Genomic DNA, 25,697 nt, shown 5'->3' on the forward strand with positions numbered 1-25,697 from the left:
TAATTACGGAGGAATATTGAAGATTGATATTTCTTTATTTTTAATAAAAAAGGACTAAACTTAAAAAAAAAAACTTATTATAAGAAACGTTGCATTACATTTTATACTTGGTTTACCGTTGTTTAGTTTATTAATCCTTATTTTTCTATTCATAACCATTCTCTAGTTTCTAGTTCTTTTATTTCTTTACTGTTTCAGATAAGCATCTGGAATAATTGTTCCTGTGCCACTAACCCACTACAACTGTTCCTTTATTCCAAGATTCGTCCCTTTTCTGTTGCCATATTTTAATTGGAGGACCCAAACACTTAAAACAAAAGAAATACGTACGGTACAGAAAGGCCAAAGAAGCTTCTTTTCTGGTTCAACAAAACCTCCTCCTTTTCTTGTTTGAACCAGAACCCTGATCATGTCCTGAACCAACCTCTATTCTCTAGTTAGATATCAAAATTCAAAGCTTTCTCAATAGTCTCTTGACAAACTTTTTTTTTAAATCTTTTTCTGTTTCTTGTAAAAGCTGTATTTGAGCTGCTAATCTTGTTCAAAGTCCATGTCTATACCAGTAGAACATGATTACATAGGTTTATCTTCTTCTTCTTCTTCTTCTTCATCTTCCTCACCTACTGATTGTGAGGAGCTTGAGAAAAGTAATGTTCTGAAGCTCAAGGAAACTGAGCTAAGACTTGGGTTGCCAGGTTCTTGGTCTCCAGCGAGGAAAGCTGCAAATGGGGTATCTCTTTTTGGCAAAGATTTGGAGGATAAGAATGGTATTGTTACCCCTTTGAAGATTTTTGTGTCAGGAGCTAAGAGGGGATTTTCTGATACCATTGACTCCTCTATGAAAGATAAGGCTGTTGGTCCTCAATCTCCAAAGTCTGTTGAAGAAAAAAAGTCTACTCCAGCACATGGAAATGGTGTTTTTCATGCTTCAAAGTAAGTTTGCCTTTTTTTCTTTTCCTAAACTGTCTGGTACTTTGCTTTGCCTGTTGATAGGAATTAATGGTAAAAAGGAAACTGTCTTTGTGACCTACAAAAAAGATAGTCTTCTTGCATATTGCTTTTAATAAAACAGCCTCTAATGGAGTGGAAAATGAAATGTGGAATTAATATAAAGGATTGATGTAGTTGACCCCGAGTAGTTTGGAATTAATCTGTTAGTGTTGCTGCTGAAAAAGGTTTCTCTTTCTTGCGAAAATGAATTGGATGGACTAGTAACCTTAGGCCTAGCTCTGTCACTGCAAGAGGCTCGAAGGGATGAAATTGGCCCGAACCAAATTCACTGCAAGAGGCTATTTTTATTTCTAATACTAAAACCACAAATTGAGTCTGGGGGGGGGGGGGGGGCGACTGTCTTCGTGATGTACCAAGAATTACTCTTATAGTAGCATAATGCATTTAATGAAACGGCCTCAACAACAACAACATCAGCACACTCAGTGGAGTCCCACATGTGGAGTTTGGGAAAGGTAGTGTGTACGCACACCTTACCCCTATCCTTAGGAGGTAGAGAGGCTTTTTGAAACGGCCTCTAGTGGAATGGAATTAATATAAAGGATAAATAAAGTAGATCTCAAACTAGCTTGGAATTAAGGTGCGATTCTTGTTGTTGATGTACGATTCTCTTGTTTTCTGTAATTGAATTGGATGGACTTGCAACCTTAGCCCTGCCTCTGTCACTCTGACTGCAAGAGGCTTAAAGGGATGAAATTGACCGATACCCCTGCTTATATTTTCTCTAATGCTAAGACCAGATATCTGCATATACTAGTGTAACTATTTTTGAGTCTTGTTGCTGCTCTGTCACTGCAAGAGGCTTGAAGGGATGAAATTGGCATGTACTTATGTTAATTATTTTTGTAATACAAAGACTGTGTATCTGTATTTATTAGTGTCAACATATTGAGTCTTGTCGCTGCATCTTGTACAATTTAGTTATGGGGTTTTAGGGTTAGCCTAATAACTAGATTGCTATTATGTTCTTTATTAGGGCACTAGTTGTGGGATGGCCACCAATTAGATCATTCCGAAAGAACACCCTTGCCACCAATTCGTCGAAGAATAACGAGACTGAAGGAAAATCAGGAGCAGGCTGTCTTTATGTTAAAGTTAGCATGGATGGTGCCCCATACCTGAGAAAAGTCGATGTCAAAACCTACACTAACTATGCAGAGCTCTCATCAGCTCTTGAGAAGATGTTCAGCTGCTTCACCATTGGTATAAATCTTTCTCTTAGTAGAATGCAAAGAACAAGCATTTGTGCAAAGTCTTAGGTGGCAATTCAATTTCTGAAATGAAAACTATCTACTATTTGCATTCAAAATAGGACATACTTTTTGGCTGGAGTAATTGATACCAAAATTTGTCTCCGAATATTTTCAACTACCAACGTGGGACTTTGTTCGCATACCCATTAGTATGCATCTTAGTGATAGATATTTTGTGTAATCGTTTTTAGGGCAATGCACCTCTGACGGACTTCCTGGGCGAGAGGGGCTTAGTGAAAGTCGCTTGATGGATCTTCTCAATGGTTCCGAGTATGTGCTGACTTATGAAGACAAGGATGGTGATTGGATGCTTGTAGGCGATGTTCCTTGGGAGTAAGTTTTTCTTCCAAGATTCTTTTCTATGATTTTAGAAAATGGATTTAGTGATTTTGCTTGTCAATTTTGCTCTATTTGGATGACTTGCACTGGGCTATATGTTGTTGGAATGTAATAGTAGCAACTTGGAGTCTACGTTAACTTGGAGTATCAATCTTTTCCCCGTCTCCGATCTTCAATTCAGGATCCTGATTGGAAAATTTAAGTTTTGAACGCTATTCAAATGGACAATTCATTGTCTATGTATATACTTATTGTTTGATTCGGATCTTGAAATAGGATGTTCATAGACTCATGCAAGAGACTGCGGATTATGAAAAGCTCAGAGGCAATCGGACTAGGTATGTCTTGTACTGAATATCTTGTGCATGCCATGTAACACTTGCTACTTGCTCCATCTGCACTTATCGATGGCAACTCGCCTCCTTGAGTCGGGGAAAACCATCTTATAGTCCTCTTTAAGAATACCGCTATGCAGTGGCGGATGTGGCATACTGGCTACGGGTTCAACTGAACCCATAACTTTCGACGCGGAATAAAAATTTATATGTAAAAATTCATTAAAATTGCAAATATAGTAGATATGAACCCATAACTTTAAAAATATAATGGATTCAATTTAAAAATCTTAAAATTGAACCCATAGGATTTAAATCCTGGATCCGCCTCTGCCGCTATGCGTTTTTTACATTGCATTAAAATATCTTTTGTTTGTTAGCCTTAAATTGGGCTTGAAATGACTCAATTGAATCTCTTGCTTTGCAGCTCCAAGGGCCATAAGCAGGTGCAAGAACCAAATTGTTGCCTGAAGTAGCTTTGAAGGCAGAAAGATTCATAAAATGGGAATTGCTTTTGTGTAAAAATTATCCTTTTATTGATTTCATTTCTGTAGCCATTACATTAAGGGAGGAACTAACTTGCCAGAAGATACGATCAGCTATATCAAGATTTTTGTAGGCTGAAAATACATCTCTGCTGAAATTTTTAGTGTTTCTAGTATTTTTTATTTTTGTTGTCTGATATTGGATTGATATGAGTTTGAATGAAGTGATATAGGTAGTGAGGATTCGTAAAGCCTATCCCAATTTGCTTGGAATTAAGATGTAAAATTATTGTTTGCTATTAACTTGAATGCCAAATGTAGGGATAATTGGTGAACTCTGCTATATTCTCTAGTAGCTGAGGTTCCTTTTCTCCTGCCTCTTAAGATTCAACCTTTTATTAACTTTGCTCTTATGATTTTTTAAAATATTCTATTTCTTGAAAAAACCATAAATGAACTTTCAAAAGTAAATTTAATTGTATTATCTAGATTCAAAAACATATATGTATCGAATGAAACGAAAAAAAAAAAAAAAAGATTCTAACCAAGTTATAATTAATGTTTATTGCTGAAAGTTACTTATAATTACATTCTGAGATTAAGTTCTACGCACTGATGACATAAAAAAATATCTCTGTTTAATGACATTAATTGATGACCTAGAATAAATAGTAAGCAACATGTTATAATAGGTCAAACACTATTAGTGTAACAATTTTATTATATTGTCATTATATATAACTTAAAGTCCTTACGTTATAATTGATCGGGTCAAATAGTTTTGTGGCCCATTACAAATTTATTTTTAATTTTATGACCCTATTTATTATTATTTTATTTTATTTTAATTTATTTTATTATTATTATTATTATTATTATTTTTTTACATATGAGAGATTTGTTTTTAAACATGAGAGATCTAACGAGTCATGAAAGCTCATTTCCTCTAATTGATCTAAAATAACAGACTGGATTTATTGTTTCATTTTCGTAGCCGGTACACATATAACATTAGTTATACATGATTATACACGTATAAACCGACTATATAAATTATTATAAGACAACTAGGTTAATTCTTCATAAAGGAAAAAGAAAAAATGGATTGGGTGGATAATTTTTACAAGTGTTTTCGTCATTGTGGGGTAGCTGATAGTTGAGAGCATTAAAACTTCATTAAAACCGATACACTACACCATTTCAATTCTTCAATATTAGCATTTCCTTCGTTATGTCCTTTGAAATAGAGAGAGATCTAGACATAGACATGGCTTCAGCAATGGACTTTGAGACTCCTAATTCACCTGCTTCAGCTCCATCTTTCGCCATAAGACCTAACCACAGTTTCTTGAGAAGTTTTTCTACAAAAGAACCTTCTAATTTCTCTGAAAATCTTCCCTATAGCCCACCTCGTTTAAGCACTTCAGTTCTCTCTTCCAATACATGCCTCCACAACTCTCAACCTTCAACTCCACGACTTTCCTTCACGCTCAACAATCCAAAATTAGCCGATGATCATCACTTTCAAACAACTTATAGGTGCATTTCATCTGTGTTAAAAAAAGATGGACAGATCTTGTCTGTTGCTACGTCAAATGGTCTCGTTTATACAGGGTCTCAGGCTAATGTAATACGTGTTTGGAAGTTGCCAGAGTTCACTGAATGTGATCATCTTAAGACGAGGGGGTCAATGGTTGTTGCATTACAAGTGTCAAATGATATGGTTTATGCTGCCTATGCGGATTGCAAGATTCGGGTTTGGCGTAGGACTTGGGAAGGTGTTATCAAGCATGTCCGAGTTGCTACTATTCCTAAGGTTGGAAGCTTTGTCCGGAGCTATATCTCCGGTAGAGATAAGATGGTAATATACATTATTTATTCATTTTGTTTTATATGAGTTTCTATTTGCATTTTATTTTGATTATAGTAGTTAACTGTTGTTAATGTGTATGCATTAATGGTTATGGTAAGACGTACTGTGTAAGCTGGCATACTGCTATGTTCACTGTGACTTTGTGAGAGTAACATGCTGTAGGGAAATTATGTTATGCATGGTTTTAGCCTGTGAAGATTCTAGTGCAGGGGCAAATATGTAAAAAATTGCATAGGATCATTGGTTCAAATCCTATGTATGATATTATAGTAGTATTACTTTTTAAAATCCCCTTATATATATTTCTGGCTCCGTGTCACTGCTATGAGGCAAAGGATCCAACATATAATTAAACAGTGATCGCAGGAGCTCACTGTCTATGACGGGGATATATGTACGTAAAAGTTTTAAAATTTGAAAAACTTTATCTGCCTATAAAGTGTATTTTTCCCGCGAAAGGGTGTCAGTTGACACCTCTTGCTGTAAGGTGGCTCCGCCACTGCTTATGTGCCAACGGCAAGTAGGAAAGTTAAAGTCCATCTGGTTAATATCAGTTGCTGCAAAATTTAAGTTCATCAGATTATTATTTGTTCAGAAATATGTATCCAGTTTGATTTGGACTGGTAAAAGTTGAAGCCTGGACATCTTTTAGTGGTTGTATTAATTGCAGCAAACCAAACCTTGACATGGACAGTGCTGCGAACATATTTATTATATATCCAACTACAGCTTTGTGATTAAAGCACACCAGCGTCAAATTCAGCACATTTCAGAAGCATCTAATTAATGCATACTTCAAGTCTTTATATGATCTTCATTTCTCTGTGTAGATAGAAAAATTAAATGCCTTTTAATGAATTATAACAGATGAAGCACATGGGGCCAATATCATCACTGGCAATTAACATATCAGATGACATCCTTTACTCAGCTTCCCTTGATAAAACAGTAAAAGTATGGAGAATTTCTGATCTCAAATGCATAGAGACAATCCAAGCCCATAACGATCCGATAAATGCCATTGTTGTTGGTGATGATGGTGTCCTCTATACAGCTTCTGATGATGCCACAGTCCGAGTATGGCGTCGCAATTTTTGTAGTGGAGATAGGCCACATTCCCTTACTGTGACATTACCAGCTAAATGTTCACCAGTAAAGACATTAGCATTAACAACTGATGGTGGGGTACTTTATGGTGGGTGCAGTGATGGTTACATTCATTATTGGATAAAAGGTTGGTTTTCGGGGCAATTACAATATGGGGGTGCACTTCTTGGACACACACATTCTGTCATGTGCTTGTCCAGTACGGCTAACTATTTGGTCAGTGGCTCAGCGGACTCAACGTGCAGGGTCTGGTTTAGGGAGCAAGATTGTCAACATGTTTGCGTGGCGATTTTGCAAGGTCACAGAGGACCGATTAGGTGCGTTACAGCTTTCCCTGGACGCGTGAATAATGAGGAGAGTGAAGATGGTTGCACCATTTGCACTGGAAGTCTTGATGGAGTTATCAAGATGTGGTGTGTGAGATGCACCAGCAGTAGCAGTGATAATAAGGGCAAAGGCTCTTCACAAAATGCTTGTGATTATTTTGAGATCGCTTAAATAAGGACGACACCCTTTTATATTTCTTGCAAGATGTATGTTTTCCAACAAGAGATGAGAGACGGATCCACGATTTTAATTAGCAAGTGCAGACAGAGTATCACCTGACTCCTGACTTGTTTGTCACAATGGGTACGGATTTTGCCCTGGTTTCAACTTTGTGATACAGAGTAGAAGAGGCCAATGAATTCTTTGTACCATGTCCTCGCAGATTGAGATCCAGCACCATATATATAGCTACTAGCAATAGATAAATGTTCTAGTACAATTTTTATAATTAAATTTTTCTTTTAATTTGCATTAATTGAAATTTACTACTGTTAGGATCAAACGCTTACTGATAGCAAGGGTACAACTTTATTTTTTAATAAAAGCCCCCCAAGCAAGCATCATGTCCGATTATGCTCCAACATTGGGCCACCTCAGCCCCCTCGCGGGCCTTGCCTTGGCAGGATGTTGGTGTTACCCAGCAATCCCCCTCCCTATACCTGCCTCATGTAGCATGTTGCTTTTGGAGGCTTTGATATCACTTAATAGGATCACCCTCCCTATACCTGCCTCATGCAGCGTGTTGCTCTTGGAGGCTTTGATATCACTTATTAGGATCAAGCGCTTACCATCATGCCAAAAGCTATAGCTGGTAGTAAGGGCACAACTTTATTTTTTAACCAAGCTCACCAAGAAAGCACCATGTTCGATTATAACTCCAACGCTGGCCAACTCAGCCCTCGTAGGCCTTGCCATAGGCAGGATGTATGTTTGGCATTATCCAACAACTACCATGACATTTAAATTGACTTTTTTCCTTGTAGACCGGGGGGGGGGGGATTTGCTCATCCTACGCAATCCATCTATTTTATTTGTGGGGAAGTTGTGTCTTTCTTTTGAGCTGTTTAACACTTTAAAAACAATTTACACAATTCAATACGGTAACATATAAGTAAACTGTTCCATTTAAACAGTATTTGAGAGTTTGAGAAAACACGGACGTTAGTAAAAATGTTTGGCCTACAATTTCAACATTAAGCCAGCCTTGTGACATTGTTGATTGAAGAAAGTAAAACACTAGTTCAGGATAGAGTAAGAGACCTTGCAAAACTAAAAAAAGAAGATAGGTTTGAGGCAAGCAAATTTTCTATTTGAGCCAAGCGCATTAGCTGATACACTGGTAAAATAATGAATTTGCTTTCCAACAATAAGGTTTAACTTCTGTAAGTTTGTTGCTGTCTTTCTCGCGGCTACAATTGTAATTCCCTCCCTGCATCAGAAGCCAACTGATTGCTGTGAGATTGTCTTCTCTTCCGCAGCTGATAAATGGAGTAACATATTATTTTTAAACCAATAAGGGATCCTATAATTATCAGTGCCGAGAATAAAAGTGATTTGGTAGAAAAGTGCTTGCACCCAAACAGGATGCTTAGACACACCATAGGGTTGTGTTGGTCAGTGACAGATCCAGAATTTAAACGCTGTGAATTTTGAATTCAGAGTGTGAGTTCTAAAATCAGGATTGCATCAGTCTTCCATAAATGATTTGTACTTCCTGCTTGAGTATAAATATGAAGAAGCTTTCTGATTACTGTATTCCTAACTTGTTCCTTGTTTTATATACTATTTTGCCGTGACCTTTTCCCCTGAATCAAGTATACTATTCTTGAAATCTTGAATTCTGCGTCAAAAGATGGCAAAAGGAAAAGTTTATTTCCTTGGAATAGTTCTGTCTGTATGAGTGCGTCTCTCCTTTTGCAGATACCCTCTTATTTAATTTGGTGGTATCATAGTAGAGATCATATGTCTGTTCTTCTCATTGCTCTCTCCTATGATTAAAAGCATATGCATTTCCGCTAGTGTTAGAATTTTCTGAAAAAGTAAATACTACATCGATTTCATAGATAAAGTTATAGAGAATCTTTGAAAAAGACTTTCTTTCATCATATATAAAATATAGTAGATACTATCTTTGATCCTACACAGCTGTTCAAGATCACTTTAGTGCATTAGATGATAAGTGATTATATGAAAGTCCTTGCTTATTTTTGCAATTGTTTTGTAATTTACTAAAAAGTGAACTTAGATTATCTTAGTGAGATTTTATGTTGAGTTCAGCGAATTTGGGCGGAGGCACATTGGCTTAAGCGGTGTCATCCGACATTGCCTCGTGAAAAATTATGTATGAAATTGACCAAATAGCGCAAAATGACACCACCACCACCAACAACAACAACATCAAACCCAGTTTTATCCCATACGTGGGGTCTGGGGAGGATAGTGACACCACTTAACAAGAAATGCTCTTTAGCTCGTCTGGTTGAACACCTCATTTTACAAAGAGAACGCCTCATATTGTAGGACCAAAAAACACCAATTTGATGTCACTGTGAAAACATTAAGATCAGATGATGGGACAGAATTTTTCAATTCTCAGTGTAATGAATTGTTTTCTTCTCTTGGTATAATTCATTAAAGCAGCTGTGCTTACACACCACAGCAGAATTGAACAGTAAAAAGGAAATATAGGCATATATTGAAAGTTGCAAGGGCCCTGAAAATTCACAGTTCCATCCCAGTTAAATTCTGGGGATAATGTGAAAACTGCAGTCTACTTGATCAATAAGCTACTTACTGCAATATTGGATGGGAAGACATCCTATGAGCTACTTATGGTAAAGAACCTAAGCTAGACCATCTGAGGGTATTTGGTTGTTTGTGTTATGCAAGTAACCTACCTAGGGGTGACAAGTTAGCCCCAAGAGCTAGAAAAGCAGTGTTGATATGATACTCTGAAACTCAGAAGGGGTACATGCTGTTTGATCTGGACAAAAAAAACCTTTTTATTAGTAGAGATGTCAGCTTCAGAGAAGGGATCTTTCCTTTTAGATCCATGCAGATTGAAAATGAAGAGGATGTATTGTTCATGCCAATAACAGACATGACAAGCACTAACATGCATTCACAAGACCATAATGTTTCTGTAGATCAACCTCCCACAACTCAGCATGAAGGTAACTCTGCAGGATTAGAAGAAATAGGCATAACATAATATCAGTACTTACCATGAGATAAACACAAAAGACATTGCAAACACAAAAGACATTGCAACTACTTCACAACCTGATACACCATCTGCAGATTCTAATGAGCTCGTGCAAGTTGCAGAACCAGTAGAAGAAGTCAGTGTTAGTAAACAAGTGACAGAAAATGGCAGGGGAAAGAGAGTCACTAAGCCACCTATTTGGCTTAAGGATTATGTCACTGCTAAAGCGAAGTCTGCTAAGTGTTCATACTCTATTGCAAATTATGTAGAGTATGATCACTTGTCTACATGCTATCAAGAATATCTCAGTCTATTCTCAACTTCTATATAGCCAAGAACTTTAAGGAGGCATCCCAAGATCAGAAGTGGATTGAAGCTATGCAACAAGAAGTCAGTGCATTAGAGCAGAATCAGACTTGGGAGCTGGTAGACCTACCTGAAGGGAAGCAAGCAGTTGGGTCAAAGTGGGTATATAAGATCAAATACAAACCAAATGGAGAAGTAGACAAGTACAAGGCCAGGCTTGTAGCTAAAGGCTACATACAATAAAAGGGATTGGATTATCATGAAACTTTCTCCCCAGTTGCCAAAATGGTAACTATAAGGATAGTGATTAGTGTTGCAGCCTCAAGGAATTGGCCTATATAACAGATGGATGTCAACAATGTTTTTCTACATGGAGACCTATTAGAGGAAGTCTACATGGACTTACCTCAAGGGTTCCAAAGAGGGGGAATACAAGGTGTGTAGACTGCTCAAATCATTGTATGGCCTGAAGCAAGCCTCCAGGCAATGGAATATAAAACTTACTGATGCTCTTTAAGCATCCAACTATATTCAGAGCCCATATGATCAGTCCTTATTTACCAGAAAGGAAGGTGAGGAGATAGTTATTATCCTAGTATATGTAGATGATCTACTTATTACTGGGAACAGTGGAAGGTTAGTTGACCAAGCAAAGAGTACATTGCACAAGATCTTCAAGGTAAAAGAGCTAGGTGGGCTGAGATATTTCCAAGGGATTGAAGTGCTGAGGTCTCAGAATGGGATATTGCTCAATCAAAGAAAATATACAGTTGAGTTGATCTCTGATGTTGGCTTAAGTGGAGCCAAACCAGTGAATACACCTTTAGAAGTGAATGCCAGATTTACCGCAGTAGACTATGATGCACATGTGGGAGGAATCACAAATCCTATTCTTACAGATATTACTTCCTATCAGAAGCTCATTGGAAAATTACTCTATCTCACCATCACTAGGCCGAATATTAGTTTTGTTGTACAAGTCCTTAGTCAATCTAAGGTTTCATACTGAGAGGCAGCACTCAGATTGGTAAGCTACTTATCGATTGCTTATGGAATGTTCCTCCATACTTGAGCCCTAGCTTGCATTCACATTAATAGAGTAGTGTAACACCTGCTCAGCCTTAATTCGACAATTTCCAATGAGAATATTATGAATACATTTAAAAAATGAAAACTCTCGAGTAAAGGTGAAGCATTATACTTGAATTTTATTTTGTGGTACGACTCAAATTGTGTCTTTTGAATATGATGTTGCAATGATATGTCTATTAGTTCACTTCTTTAAATGTCGACGCTGTTTTCGAAAGATCCTGTGTAGGCTCCTGTGAATTAGCACACCTATACTTGAGGCTTATAACATACACCAAACAGATGGTCCATATTTTCGTTCACTACAAATCTACAATTTGACAGCAAGACTGCACTTGTATCCTTCGGATAGATGGTTTCCCCTGCCACTTTTTGAAAACCTCCAGATGCTAATCCATAAAAGGCAAGATTTGGCCTTCTTTATTTAATGTTGTTCGCCCATATAAAGATCTAGATCGTGTTGGGTATTGCTTCGTCGTTAGCTAAATATAGACTACTATAGGGCCAACACTATTGCTAGCTAGTATCATTTCATTAGCTAAATATAAACGAAATGATGCAGGCTCAATATATATGAAATTCAAAGTACATGGATTCTGGCTTATAATTGTCTAGCCCGTTTTATAAAGTATATTTCTTAAGTTAATGTCTAATGTGACATTAATTTAATGATGGTGCTCGCGGAAATAAGATGGGATGCAAGGATCATAGTAACATAGTTTGCACGTTCAGGAAATTATGGTCTTGATTTTTTGACTTCCACTTGACCCATGATCAAGCCTTTAAGGTCAAAACTCAAAAGTGTTGATAATGAGGCAAGCGATGGGCAACACTTATTAAACTTGATGTTCTAGTTCAATCGTGGTCAAAACATTAAGATCATCCACTTTGAAGGCCATTCTTGCAGAGCACCCTTCCATGTTGGTCGGGTGAAATTCAAAAATAGCCAGATTTACAAGTAGTAATTGAGAAATAGCCACAATTTCAAAAGTAATCAAAATTTTGCCATTTTTCATGTAAAGATAAATCTGAACGAAAACACTGTTCAAAATTCGAAAAATATTCCGGCATAATATACTGAAGTTCAAATTTTTTACATGTGAACTTCCAGCATAATATACTGGAGTTCCAGCATGATATTTTGTACTTCAATACCACAACAGAGGGGGGAGGGTTAATTTGTGTGGTGCCTGATTTTCGCGTGCACTGGATTATCGAAGGACCTGGTTCTTCTATGCGTTCCTTACACTATAGTTGCGGAATAAATAATGCAGAAAGTAAAGAACACAAGAATTTTTACGTAAAAAATACCCGGCTCAAAAGGTAAAAAAATCACGATCTACTACCCAGTAGGATTTTCAGCAAACACTTCACTACAACTTTGAGCCAACAACAAAGTTTACAAACTCGTGCAAACCTAAGGATTACCTCTAACCCTTGTAGCAACCAGCCACAGGTTGTTGCGATTGATCAAGTAAACTCTAACTTGAACAATACAACTAGAGTTTACAACCTCGTACAAACCTAAGGATTAACTCTAACCCCGATAGCAACAAGCCATAGGTTGTTGCGACTACTTCAAGTTAACTCTAACTTGAAAGATACAACTCAGGTACCTAGTACAATTTACTTCTTAGAATGCTGAAAGGTACAACTCAAACGCCTACTACACTTTGAAATAGAAATAAAGAAAAGCACATAAAACTCTTTATGGAGCTGGTTTTTCAATCTGGTTCATGTAGCTTCAGGATCGCACTCTTAAATCTCACATGAATTGCTCACAAAATGCATTGCTATTTTGCTCTCAATTCGTTTATCCTTAGTATGTGTGTATAACCTTTAAAAGAGAACAAAACTGATATTTATAGAGTTAGTAGAATAAGGATTAACTAGAAGTCTAATGCGTTCTAGTTATCTTTAACTTCCAACTCTTTCCTTATCTTGGATAGAGTTTTCTTCAATTATGGAGTCATGCTCCTTATCAAATATGCAATCTTTTCGTTCAGGGATTATCAGAAATAACCACTTATACTTATTCCTTTCACGTGCATGCCTTTTGCTTGATTCTGCCCATCATCTGTGTACACTATCTATGGACCTGGTTCATGCATGTATTCCTTTGTCAATCATCAAAACCAAAACCGCTCAGGTCAAAACATTCCTCTTTTTATGATGAAAAACTCAGTGCTTTTCATAAACATGGAACCTGTTTCAACTCATCTCAACATCAACACAATGTTAGAATACTTTTCATTTAAAGTCACAAATCATCAAGGACCAAGTTCATTAAGTTATAAATATCATAGTCTAAAGCAAAAGCATACCTTATCTTCCCCCTTTTGGCATCATCGGAAAGTTGCACAATTAAGGTAAGTAACTAGATTTTAACAGATATCACTCATGGCCACTAGGGCTACTTTAAATGCAATCATGGATTCACTTTTCTCTTTTTCAATCTAAGGATATTAGCCATCTAAGAAATATCAACAAACAATTAGAGAAAATCAGTGAATTTTATTGATTGATAAGATCCTACCACAAGGCATAAGAAGAAATAAAAATATAGAACCATGAGCAAAGAACAAAAAACATCCCATTTGGGTTATTGGTTACAAACTAGGCTTAGGAAGGGTTTAAAACTGAGAAGGACCAGGTTCTTGGTTAATAGCTTGAAGCAGTTTCAACATATCTTGAAGAATATATCATTATTCCCCTTTTACTTTGCAAGCTCATACTTGAGAGAGTCTCTTTCAGCCTCTACTTCAGCCAATTGTTTCTTCAGCCTTTCAATCTCAGCATCCTTAGCCAGTTTTTTCACTATTTGAGCCCCTTGCTCCTTTTGGCAAACTTAGTTTTTTAGACACAATTGAGCCCTCAGCCTCAGCCTTTGTTTCTCGATAATTATTTTGAGAAGTCTTTCTCTTTTTGGCACTAGGAGTGGGTACTTCCACATCCTCATATTCATCTTCAAGAACCAGGTTCATCTCCTCAATCTAGACTACTCCACTTGGCTTACCAGCCTTTGTTTTTCAAGCGACATTCTTGGCATTCTCAACTAAGGCTCTTTTTACATTGGACTCACTCTGCTTTCTCTGGCTCCTTGTAGTTCTTCCTCTTGTGGGAGGGGTTGCTACAGGGATAGAAGGAGCACTCTTTCTCTTAGTGCCACCCATGCCCTTTCTTGTAGTCTTTCCAACTTTGTTGTTCTTCTTTTGATTGTAACTATCTGACACCTTTTGCAGCATATCAAGACTCTTGTCTATTTTAGTAAGAAAAGGAACTTGTTCATGAAACCATTTCCTTAACCTAACAAGCCCATCTGCTGCACTTCTATCACCAGAACTATCACCTATCTCGTGTGATTCTATCCCCATACTTTCATTCATAGTCTCCTTATTATCACTAATCTCTTTATTTAATACAATCATTGCTCCAGCTTCTTCAGTCAAACCAACAAGAGTGGATGAAGGATATCTAGCCACTCTTTCTTCTCCATTTCCCCTCATATCTACTTCAACACCCTTACTCTTTTTTTTTTCTTTTTTTATTTTGACCACCAATTTTTCCAGACCCACCAGTTTCTACACCAACAATCGTACCAACCAACACAAACATATTTTCAAGATTCTCATCAATTTTAGAATCAACATCAGAAATTTTTAACCTCGAAGTTAACTGCTCAGTTTTAATGAAACCGGTTCTTCCAGTCGCAGACTTGAAGGACTCGTCAGATTTTTAGGGCTCTTCTGCTTGACGTCTTATAGCATCTCACTCAATTTCCTAGCTTGTTCTTCACTGGCCACTATGTTGCATGCAATCATTTTGATATATTTTTTCTTGGGGGTTTGGGTGGTTGAAAGTGTGGGTGATGGTTGTTTGGGTGATGAGGAAGGGATTTCTGAGTTTTTGGGATTCTCACGGGTATTTGCCATTTGATCAGTTCAGAAACTTGAGAGAAATAGAGAGAGTTTTGATGTTTTGGAGATTTTTATCTTTCGAAAAAATTTGAGATAAGAGGGTAAGGTCAGATCAATTTAAAGAAGCAAAGGTTGAGTGTATAACGACACCTTTTTGAAGTCTAGTCACATTAGAAGTTTCAGTTTGAAAAGACGTTCGACTCTTTCCTAAATATTTCGGCAATTATGGCACGTGGGACTCTTGATGAAACTAGTTCATTTGTAAATAATTGGTTCAAAATTAGTTTAGAATAAAGTGGGACTCTTTTCAGTTCATGATCCATATGCAGTTATTTTAAATTATGCAGAGTGTAGAATACATACCTTATAATCTCGATGAATCAGGTTCTTCACTGAAAGTTCTCTTGTGTAAGATGCATTTTTTCCAAGAAAATAAGGATAGTATCATTAGACATCAGTGAGACATTTTAGCACATGGTACACAAGTATACTAATAAAAGCATGAGACTGAGCAATATCTAATGTAATTATTCATAAAATTCACAAATTATCTAACCAATCATTAAGTTAGAACTGATTTCTTTTAGGTGATCTTAATCATACCTAATTCTAACATGTTCCTTTTAAGTAGTCCCTATTCAAAGCTTTTATGAAAATGTCAGCAATTTCCTTATCAGTAGCACAAAATCCCACAGTGATCAACACCTCTCAAAATTATCCCTTTGAAAATGATGCCCAACATCTTTGTGCTTAGTTATTTTGTGATGGACTGGGTTCTGGTCATACTAATTGCACTAGTGTTATCACAAAATATGAGAATACAACTCAGCTTCAGCAGTAGACAAAGCCATATAAGACATGAGCCAAAAAAGTGTGCCATACCTGAAGTGCCCTTTCTATCCACAAGAAAACCTACATAATCAGCATAAGAATATCCCACAAAATCAAAATTACTACCTTTTGAATAGCATAGGCAAATATCAGTGATGCCTTTTAGATATCTCAAGATCCTCTTGACAGTCTTCAAGTGAGACTCCTTTAGATTTACCTGAAGTCTAGCACAAAGGCATCTTCTGATCAATAGATGAAGCAGGTTCATCCAAATCCAATTTCGTGGATGTTGCAATAGGAGTATCAATTTCTTTGGATGTTCCTTCCTGGTTTTGTTACTGAGGAATAGGTTTATGGACAGGTTCCCTCGAGGTTTGAGGATCAGTTCCTCTCTAGTCAGTTCCCACTGTCAGGTTGCCCTGGGTGGAAGGACCTGTTCAATCACATGTTCCTTCCTGTGATACAACTTCAGGCTGGACTGTGGATTCATCATTTAAGTTTCTTTCCAGTCCAGTCTCTTCATCATCTTGTTCCTGCCTCTCAAAAAGAATGTCAGTTTCAAAAATAACATGTACGCTTTCTTCTACCCACATAGTTCTTTTGCTATATATCTTATAATTTCAGGCCAATTTTTTTAATAGATAATCAAAACCAACATCAAAACTAATTACAAACAACCTCCCAAGACTAGTAATACTGAGTCACGAACTCTAACTGAATACATGAAATGATCTCAAGGATCGAATACTCAATATTGTTTGATCCCTGACAATAGCCACCCTTATCTCTCCTATAGCCACCCTTATCACTCCTATAATAGCCTCCCTTATTCCTCCGCCCTGACAATATCAATAGCCACCCTTATCGCTCTTATAGCCACCCTTATCACTCCTATAATGGCCTCCCTTATCCCTCCGCCCTGACAATATCAATAGCTACCCTAATCGCTCCTATAGCCACCCTTATCTCTCCGTATAATAGCCACCCTTATCACTCCGCCCAGACAATATCTCAACACACATAACTACAGTGAAATGCCACCCTTATACCCACATAATATCAACAGTGAAATGCCACCCTTATATCCTCATAATAATAACTCAAATTACACAATAATTTACACGGAATATTATCACGACAACACAACACAATCAATTCCTATCACAATTTGCCCAATGACCACAACCAATTCCAATAATATAGTAAAATCAATAAATTCCTCAAAAATAGCCCAAGGCTCCACACAACGTATATAAAATCTCAAAACAATCAACAGAAATGGACAAATAACTCAGTATAGGACAACACCTTCTTTAATCCAGATTTTAATAAATATAAATTAATGTCTCATTTTAAACTTAGTTCATTAATTATTTGCAGATGGAAAAATTCATAATATAATGATTTCTAGAAAATATCAAATCAACAAACTCACGGAATTTACATAAATATTCACGTAAAAATCACATTAAATTGTCATATAAAAATAATTTCAACAAACATGGATTGAGGCATGGCAAATAGATGATTTAATAAATGCCAACAATTGTCCAATTTACTACACAATAATGCCTAAGACTTTAACCCAATAAAATTTGCATATATAAGCCTGAGTACGTACTCATCACCTCGTGTACACGGCTTTTCACATTTCACAAATGGCACATAAGACTCGATGCCTAAGGGGTAATTTCCCCACTCAAGGTTAGGCAAGATACTTACCTTTTTGAAGTTATGTCAATATTTCAAAATAGCCGTCTTGCTTGGATAAATCCTTCGGACAGTTCAAATCTATTCAAATTAATTGTATAACTTTATTAAAATTAATCGGAAATAATTCCGGATAATAAAATGTCGACTTAAAATTTCACATTAAAAAGTCACCCAAAAGTCAATGCGGGACCCGCCTCTCGGAACCCGACATAATTTTCACGAAATTTGAATACCCATTCTGATACGAGTTCAACCATACCAATTTTACCAAATTCCGATAACAACTCGATCTCCAAATCTTAAATTTTCGTTCTTGAAAAGTTTTGCAAAATTCTTGATTTCTTCCATTTAAATCCGAAATAAATGATGAATATAACAATAGAATCATGAAGTATAATCACTTTCGGATATAGAACACTTACCCAAATCCATATGGTGAAAATCGCCTAAACAATCGCTTCAATCCGAGCTCCATAACTCCAAATATGTTAAAAATAGTTGAAACCTCGAAATATAGCTACTGCCCAGGTAAATCTTCGCGATCGCGGAAAATGCTTCGCGATCACGAAGCACAACTTTTCTCAGCCTAAAATTTGCCTTTCGTGATCGCGGAAAATGCTTAGCGATCGCGAAGAACAAGTGCCCAGCTCTTCCAGACAACCTCTCATAACTATTTGTACAAAACTCCAAATTGCAAATGGTTTAACTTTCTGAAAACTATACACCAAGGGCTACAACTTTCATGTTTTTCTCATCTCCAGTTCCTTATAGATAGCGAGATATAAGCTGCCAAAGTTAGCCTTGTGCAACACAAATTTCTTCTTAGCGATTCCCAATCTCTTCCCAGATAGCCTGTAGTATATCAACTATAACCTTTTGTACACAACTGCAAGTTCTAAATGGTTTGATTTTCTGACAACTAAACACAAAGGACTACAACTTTCATTTTTGGATCTTCTCCAAATTCCTTATAGATTGCGAGATATAAGCTTCCAAAGTCTGGTTAGTGCAGTAGGACTTTTCTCTACGCGATCGCGAAAAGGCTTCTGCAATCGCGATTCACAGTGTCCAAACAGCAAAATTGCTCTTCGCGATCATGACCGTTTGTCCGCGATCGCAATGCATACCTTTGTGGCCGAAACTCACCCGAGCCACTCGGGACCCAGTCCGAACATACCAACAAGTATCAAAACATATTACAGACTTAGTCGAAATCTCAAATCATATCAAACAATGCTAAAAGCATGAATCATACCCCAATTCAAGCTTAATGAAACTAAAAAATTTCAACTTCTACATTTGACACCGAAACCTATCAAATCAAGTCCGATTGACCTCAAATTTTGCACACAAGTCATAAATGACATAACGGACCTATAAAAATTTTTAAAACTGTATTCCGACCCCAATATCAAAAATTTAACTCCACGGTCAAACGTCCAACTTAAACTTTCTATTTTTGCTATTTCAAGTCTAATTTAACTATGGGCTTCCAAATAATTTTTCGGACATACTTCTAAGTCCAAAATCACCATACGAAGCTATTGGAATAATAAAAAAACTCTATTCCGGAGTCGTTTACTCAAAAGTCCAACTCTGGTCAACTCTTTTCATTTAACCTTCAAAAATGAGAATTGTTCTTTCAATTTAATCACGAATCATTCGAAAACCAAACTCGACCATGCACGCAAGTCATAATATACATCACAAAGTTGCACATGACCTTAAGTCTTTGAACGAGATGCTAATACTTAAAACGAGAAGTCGAGTCGTTACATTCTCCCCCCTTAAACAAACGTTCGTCCTCGAACGTGCCAATAATCTTTTTGAGAACATTAAATTACTGAGTGTATTATTACACACATACCCGCGAGTGATTCTACTTCACCGTAAATGTAACATGGATCCGACAATGCCACCTCAGTTGAGATTATTTCTTTTATCCTCATTATAAACTTTGAAGCCAATTTCCTACACTCCAATAAAGTTAAAAAAGGCCTGATTTTCATATTAACACATTGTGTTAGTCTCAACCGGCTATAACAATTTCATGCCTACACACACATTATACGTATGCCCATAACCACATCTCTAGTCATAATAGTTGTTCATAATCAATTACAACATCGTTAATTAACCTCATGTTAACAAAAATCTCGTTTCAAACCTTCACCTTACTAACAACGAGACACGGGGCATGAAGACCTCATAATTATTTACCAGAGTTAACAAGTCACATTTAACGTCACTTGGGCACTCACCTCGTAACAACACGAATTTGGCAAATTATGCACAGATAAATTCATATAAGAATTTTCAAATAAGCCTAACAGGCATGACTCCCTATAAGTACTATAATACAAATTTAATTTTACAAAGGGAGAATTAAAACTCATAAAGTTTTCACCACAAGGAGCTCGTCCTTATATAACTTCCACCACGGCTTGTAGCCCAGTTTAAATATTTCACATCATATAAAAATACGAGGATCTCATTATCAACTCCGAATCGCAAGTATTTTGCACATTATGCCAACTGAGATTTTCCATTCCCTTTCTTTCTTCTTTTTAATAAATTCCGTAAATAATTTTCACAACACATAATGAAGCCCTATACCGGTAGGGCATATAATTCATAAAACTTAAATCAATTATTCTGAAATAACATCAAAACCCACTGTAGTGAGTAATAAAAATCACTTTTGGACTTATAGCCCTCAATGGTGTACAAAAATAAAAATAATAGAGACGGGCTAACATCATCAAATCTCCCAACAATGATAAATATATAAGTGGGTCACAAAGTTACGAAGCTCGCCCATAAGCGGAGCATAATAGGAGAACTCGCTTCAATATTCAGAACCGAATCAAATTAAGAAAAAAATATTCTTTTATAACAAATCAGGATCATACCTGTAATGACACCATCCGGTGTAGTGGCCTCAGCCACACCATAGCAATTATATCAACGGGTTGGGCCTCCCCCTCTAGGGCGCCCTCTACCCGCCTGTCCTCCACCTCTAACTGTCTGTGTACATGGGGTAGTAACTGCATTGGGGCCCATAACTTGAGTGTTCTGATGAAATCCACCTCTTCCAAGTCTGGTACAATCTCTCACGATATGCCTAATATCACCACACTCATAAAAACCCCTATGAGGTCGCGGCTGCTCGTACTGAGTCTGTGCCGGATAACTAGAATAACTACTGTAAGATTTTTGTGTCGGCGGCGCACTATAAGAACTTACTGGAGCACCTCGAGTAATTTGATGTGCAGACTGAGCTGGCCGACTGCTCGATCCTCCACCATAATGGGTCATAGCTGAAGAATAACATTCACAGAACCCTCCAGAGCTTCGAGACCTTTTGGTCTCCTTAGACTCCCTTTCCTCACTTAGAACACCCTTAATCCTCCTCGCAATCTCCACTACTTGCTGAAATAGAGTATCAGTTTGCAACTCTAGAGCCATGCATATTTTAAGATCATAATCGAGCCCCTCAATGAATCTGCGAACTCGCTCTCTAACTGTAGGAACCAAGATAGGTGCATGACAAGCTAATTCACTGAACCTGATAGCATATTCTGACACTGTCATAGTGCCCTGACGCAACCGTTCAAACTCTGTGCGCCACGCATCTCGGAGACACTGGGGAACAAACTCTTTCAAAAATATTTGCGAAAATTGAGCCCAAGTTGGTGGTATTGCATCGGCTGGTCTACCTTCTTCATAAACTTGCTACCACTGATACACTGCGCCTGACAACTGAAATGTAGTAAAGGCAACTCCACTCACTTCCACAATACCCATGGTGCGGAGAATATAGTGACACTTTTCTAGAAATCCTTGGGCATCCTCTAAAGCTGTGCCACTGACAATAGGTGGACTATACCTCTTAAAAATCTCAAGTCTCTTTTGTTCTTCTTCTTCTGATGCCCCTGGGCTGACCTCAGGCTGAATCGAAATAACAGGTAGTACCGGTACTACACCCGGAACCTGACCAATGTGAATCGGCTCCTCTGGAGTCATGGTAGGAGTCTGAGCTACTCCCCCAATCTGCAAAATATTTGGTGCAACAGAGATCAATCCCTCCTGAGTTAATGTACCAAACATACTCAGGAACTGTGCTAAAGTATCCTGAAGTACGGGGGTAACAATAGGTGCTTCTGGTACCTTTCCCCTAATTGGAGCTACTAGCGGCTCCTCAACTGTTGCTCTGACAGGTGCTCTAGTCGCGGTATGTGCCCTGCCTCGGCCTCTACCTCGGCCCCGGCCTTTTGCGACCCTAGCAGTATATGTGGGTGCCTGCTCAGCTGGCCCGGTAGTACGTGTCCTCACCATCTGTGAGAGAATAGAGATACAAAGGTTCAAATTCCACAATCAACAAATCCGCACGACATGAATTAAAAAAGTGGAAATTTCCTAACAATTCTGTAGCCTCTCGAAGATAAGTATAGACGTCTCCGTACCGATCCGCAAGACTCTACTAGACTCGTTCATGACTCGTAGAACCTATAAACCTAGAGCTCTGATACCAACTTGTCACGACCCAAAATCTCACCACAGGCGTCGTGATGGCACTTAGTCTCTAAGACTAAGTAAGCCGATTATAATTACAATTCAAGCCAATATTTTTTAATAGATAATCGAAACCAACAACGAAAATAATTACAAACAACCTCCCAAGACTGGTAATACTGAGTCACGAACTCTAACTGAATACATGAAATGATCTCAAGGATCGAATACTCAATACTGTTTGATAAATAATTAACAGTACAATAAATTGGAAAGACTCTAAGGGACTGCGATGACCAAGCAGCTCTACCTTGAATCCTTGCGATCATACTCTAACACTGTCTGAGTCTTATATCTCCTATACCTGGCTCTGCACAAAAATGTGCAGAAGTATAGTATGAGTACACCGCAGTCGATACCCAGTAAGTATAAAGACTAACCTCAGTGGAGTAGTGACGAGGTACAATCAAGACACTCACTAGTCTAATAACATGTGCAACATAGTATACAAAAATAATAGGAAACGAATAACAATGATGGCAACAATAATCAACCAGTGATATACACAGCAGGGCAACAAGAACACCATAAATATTGCTCAACAAATAATGAATACAAGTACAACCAATTAATCAAGTCCTTCAAATATAAATCTTTCGCCTATATGTTTTTCAAATAATAATCTTCATGATATAATACTTTCCAATAAATATATTTCGAATATACTCCCTTCAAATAAATATCTTTCAAATATAATTCTTTCAAATATAGTTCCTTCAAATAAATATCTTTCAAATATAATTATTTCAAATAAATCTCTTTCAAATATAATTCTTTTAAATAAATATCTTTCGAATAACAGTCACCCTATGACACCTCATTTCAAAATCATAAAATACGGGTCTCAACCCACTTTCATATTTCAATGGCACCTCGTGCCAATTTCTCTATGACAACCGCACGGACTTCTCACGTGCCAATATCATCATCATTTACTCACGACACCTCTTTCCCACATTTCATATCACAACTGCACGAACGATTCACGTGCCAATATCATCATTATTTACTCACGGCACCTTGTGCCCACATTTTATTTCATAATCCGCCGGGCAATAGCCACAGGCTCCCAATTTCAACATAGATCAGACTATTATCAATTTATCAAAAACAAGACAAATTGCACAAGATATAAAAATAAACACAAGGAAAATCACAACATCACATGAAAACTGCCAACACAATAACCCCACATCATCACATAATAATTACCAATACAATAACTCCACATCATCACGTATCATCCCTGACAATAGCTACCCTTATCTCTCCTATAGCCACCCTTATCACTCCTATAATAGACTCCCTTATCCCTCCTCCCTGACAATATCAATAGCCACCCTTATCGCTCCTATAGCCACCCTTATCACTCCTATAATAGCCTCCCTTATCCCTCCCCCCTAACAATATCAATAGCCACCCTTATCGCTCCTATAGCCACCCTTATCTCTCCTTATAATAGCCACCCTTATCACTCCGCTCAGACAATATCCCAACATACATAACCACAGTGAAATGCTACCCTTATACCCACATAATATCAATAGTGAAATGCCCCCCTTATATCGTCATAATAATAACTCAAATTACACAATAATTTACACGGGATATTATCACGACAACACAACACAATTAATTCCTATCACAATTTGCTTAATGACCACAATCAATTCCAATAATATAGTAAAATCAATACATTTCTCAAAAATAACCCAAGGCTCCATACAACGTATATAAAACCTCAAAACAATCAACAGAAATGGAAAAGTAACTCAGCATAGGATAACGCCTTCTTTAATCCAGATTTTAATAAATATAAATTAATGACTCATTTTAAACTTAGTTCATTAATTATTTGCAGATGAAAAATCCATAATATAATTATTTCCAAGAAATATCAAATCAACAAACTCACGAAATTTACATAAATATTCAAGTAACAATCACATCAAATTATCATATAAAAACAATTTCAACAAATAAGGATTGAGGTATGACAAATAGATGATTTAATAAATTCCAACAATTATCTAATTTACTACACAATAATGCCTAAGACTTTAACCCAATAAAATTTGTACATATAAGCCCGAGTACCTACTCGTCACCTCGTGTACACGATTTTTCACATTTCACAAATGGCACAAAAGACTCGATGCCAAAGGGGTAATTCCCCCACTCAAGGTTAGGCAAGATACTTACCTTTTTGAAGTTATACCGATATTCCAAAATAGCCGTCTTGCTTGAATAAATCCTCCGGAGAGTTCAAATCTATTCAAATTAATTGTATAACTTCATTAAAATTCATCGAAAATAATTACGGATAACAAAATATCGACTTATAATTTCACATTAAAAAGTCACCCATAAGTCAACGAGCGACCCGCCTCTCGGAACCCGACATAATTTTTGCGAAATTCGAACACCCATTCTGATACGAGTTTAACCATACCAATTTTACCAAATTTCGATAACAACTCGACCTCCAAATCTTAAATTTTCGTTCTTGAAAAGTTTTATAAAATTCTTGATTTCTTCCATTTAAATCCAAAATAAATGATGAATATAATCATAGAATCATGAAGTATAATTACTTTCGGATATAGAACACTTACCCCAATCCATATGGTGAAAATCACCTCAAACGTCGCTTCAATCTGAGCTCCATAACTCCAAATATGTTAAAAATGGCTGAAACCTCAAAATATAGCTACTGCCCAGGTATTTACTCTTCGCGATCGTGAAGCACAACTTTTCTCTGCCCAAAATTTGCCTTTTGCAATCGCGGAAAATGCTACGTGATCGCGAAGAATAAGTGCCCAGCTCTTCCAGACAGCCTCTAGTATAATGGTCATAACGTTTTGTACAAAACTCTAAATTGCAAATGGTTTAACTTTTTGAAAACTAGATACAAAGGGATACAACTTTCATGTTTTTTTCATCTCCCAGTTCCTTATAGATTGCGAGATATAAGCTACCAAAGTTAGCCTTGTGAAGCACAAATATCTTCTTAGCAATTCCCAAACTCTTCCTAGATAATCTGTAGTATATCAACCATAACTTTTTTGTACACAACTCCAAATGCCAAATGGTTTAAATTTCTGAAAACTAGACACAAATGTCTACAACTTTCATTTTTGGATCATCTCTAAATTCTTATAGATTGCGAGATACAAGCTTCCAAATTTGGGTCAGTGCAGCAGGATTTAGCTCTACGCGATCGCGAAAAGGCTTCCACGATCGCGATTCACAGTGTCCAAACAGCAAATTTGCTCTTCGTGATCGCGACCATTTGTCCGCAATCGCGATGCATACCTCTGTGGCCAAAAAT

The 25,697-nt window shown here is 37.1% G+C and overlaps 2 protein-coding genes across 2 annotated transcripts; both read left to right on the forward strand.

The window, feature by feature from the left end:
- The first annotated feature begins 208 nt into the window (after positions 1 to 208).
- Positions 209 to 3,758, forward strand: LOC104109697 (auxin-responsive protein IAA27-like). The gene is made up of 5 exons (XM_009619043.4): positions 209 to 933; positions 1,988 to 2,214; positions 2,456 to 2,597; positions 2,880 to 2,941; positions 3,366 to 3,758. The coding sequence occupies exons 1-5, from the start codon at positions 551 to 553 to the stop codon at positions 3,407 to 3,409; spliced, it is 858 nt and encodes a 285-aa protein (XP_009617338.1). The 5' UTR covers positions 209 to 550; the 3' UTR covers positions 3,410 to 3,758.
- Positions 3,759 to 4,626: 868 nt separating this feature from the next.
- On the forward strand, positions 4,627 to 7,232 carry LOC104109698 (protein JINGUBANG-like). Its single transcript, XM_009619045.4, has 2 exons — positions 4,627 to 5,284; positions 6,164 to 7,232. The coding sequence occupies exons 1-2, from the start codon at positions 4,655 to 4,657 to the stop codon at positions 6,899 to 6,901; spliced, it is 1,368 nt and encodes a 455-aa protein (XP_009617340.1). The 5' UTR covers positions 4,627 to 4,654; the 3' UTR covers positions 6,902 to 7,232.
- The last annotated feature ends 18,465 nt before the right edge of the window (positions 7,233 to 25,697 follow it).

Source organism: Nicotiana tomentosiformis, chromosome 12, assembly GCF_000390325.3.
Source record: "Nicotiana tomentosiformis chromosome 12, ASM39032v3, whole genome shotgun sequence".
In the NCBI taxonomy this organism is placed as follows: domain Eukaryota; kingdom Viridiplantae; phylum Streptophyta; class Magnoliopsida; order Solanales; family Solanaceae; genus Nicotiana; species Nicotiana tomentosiformis.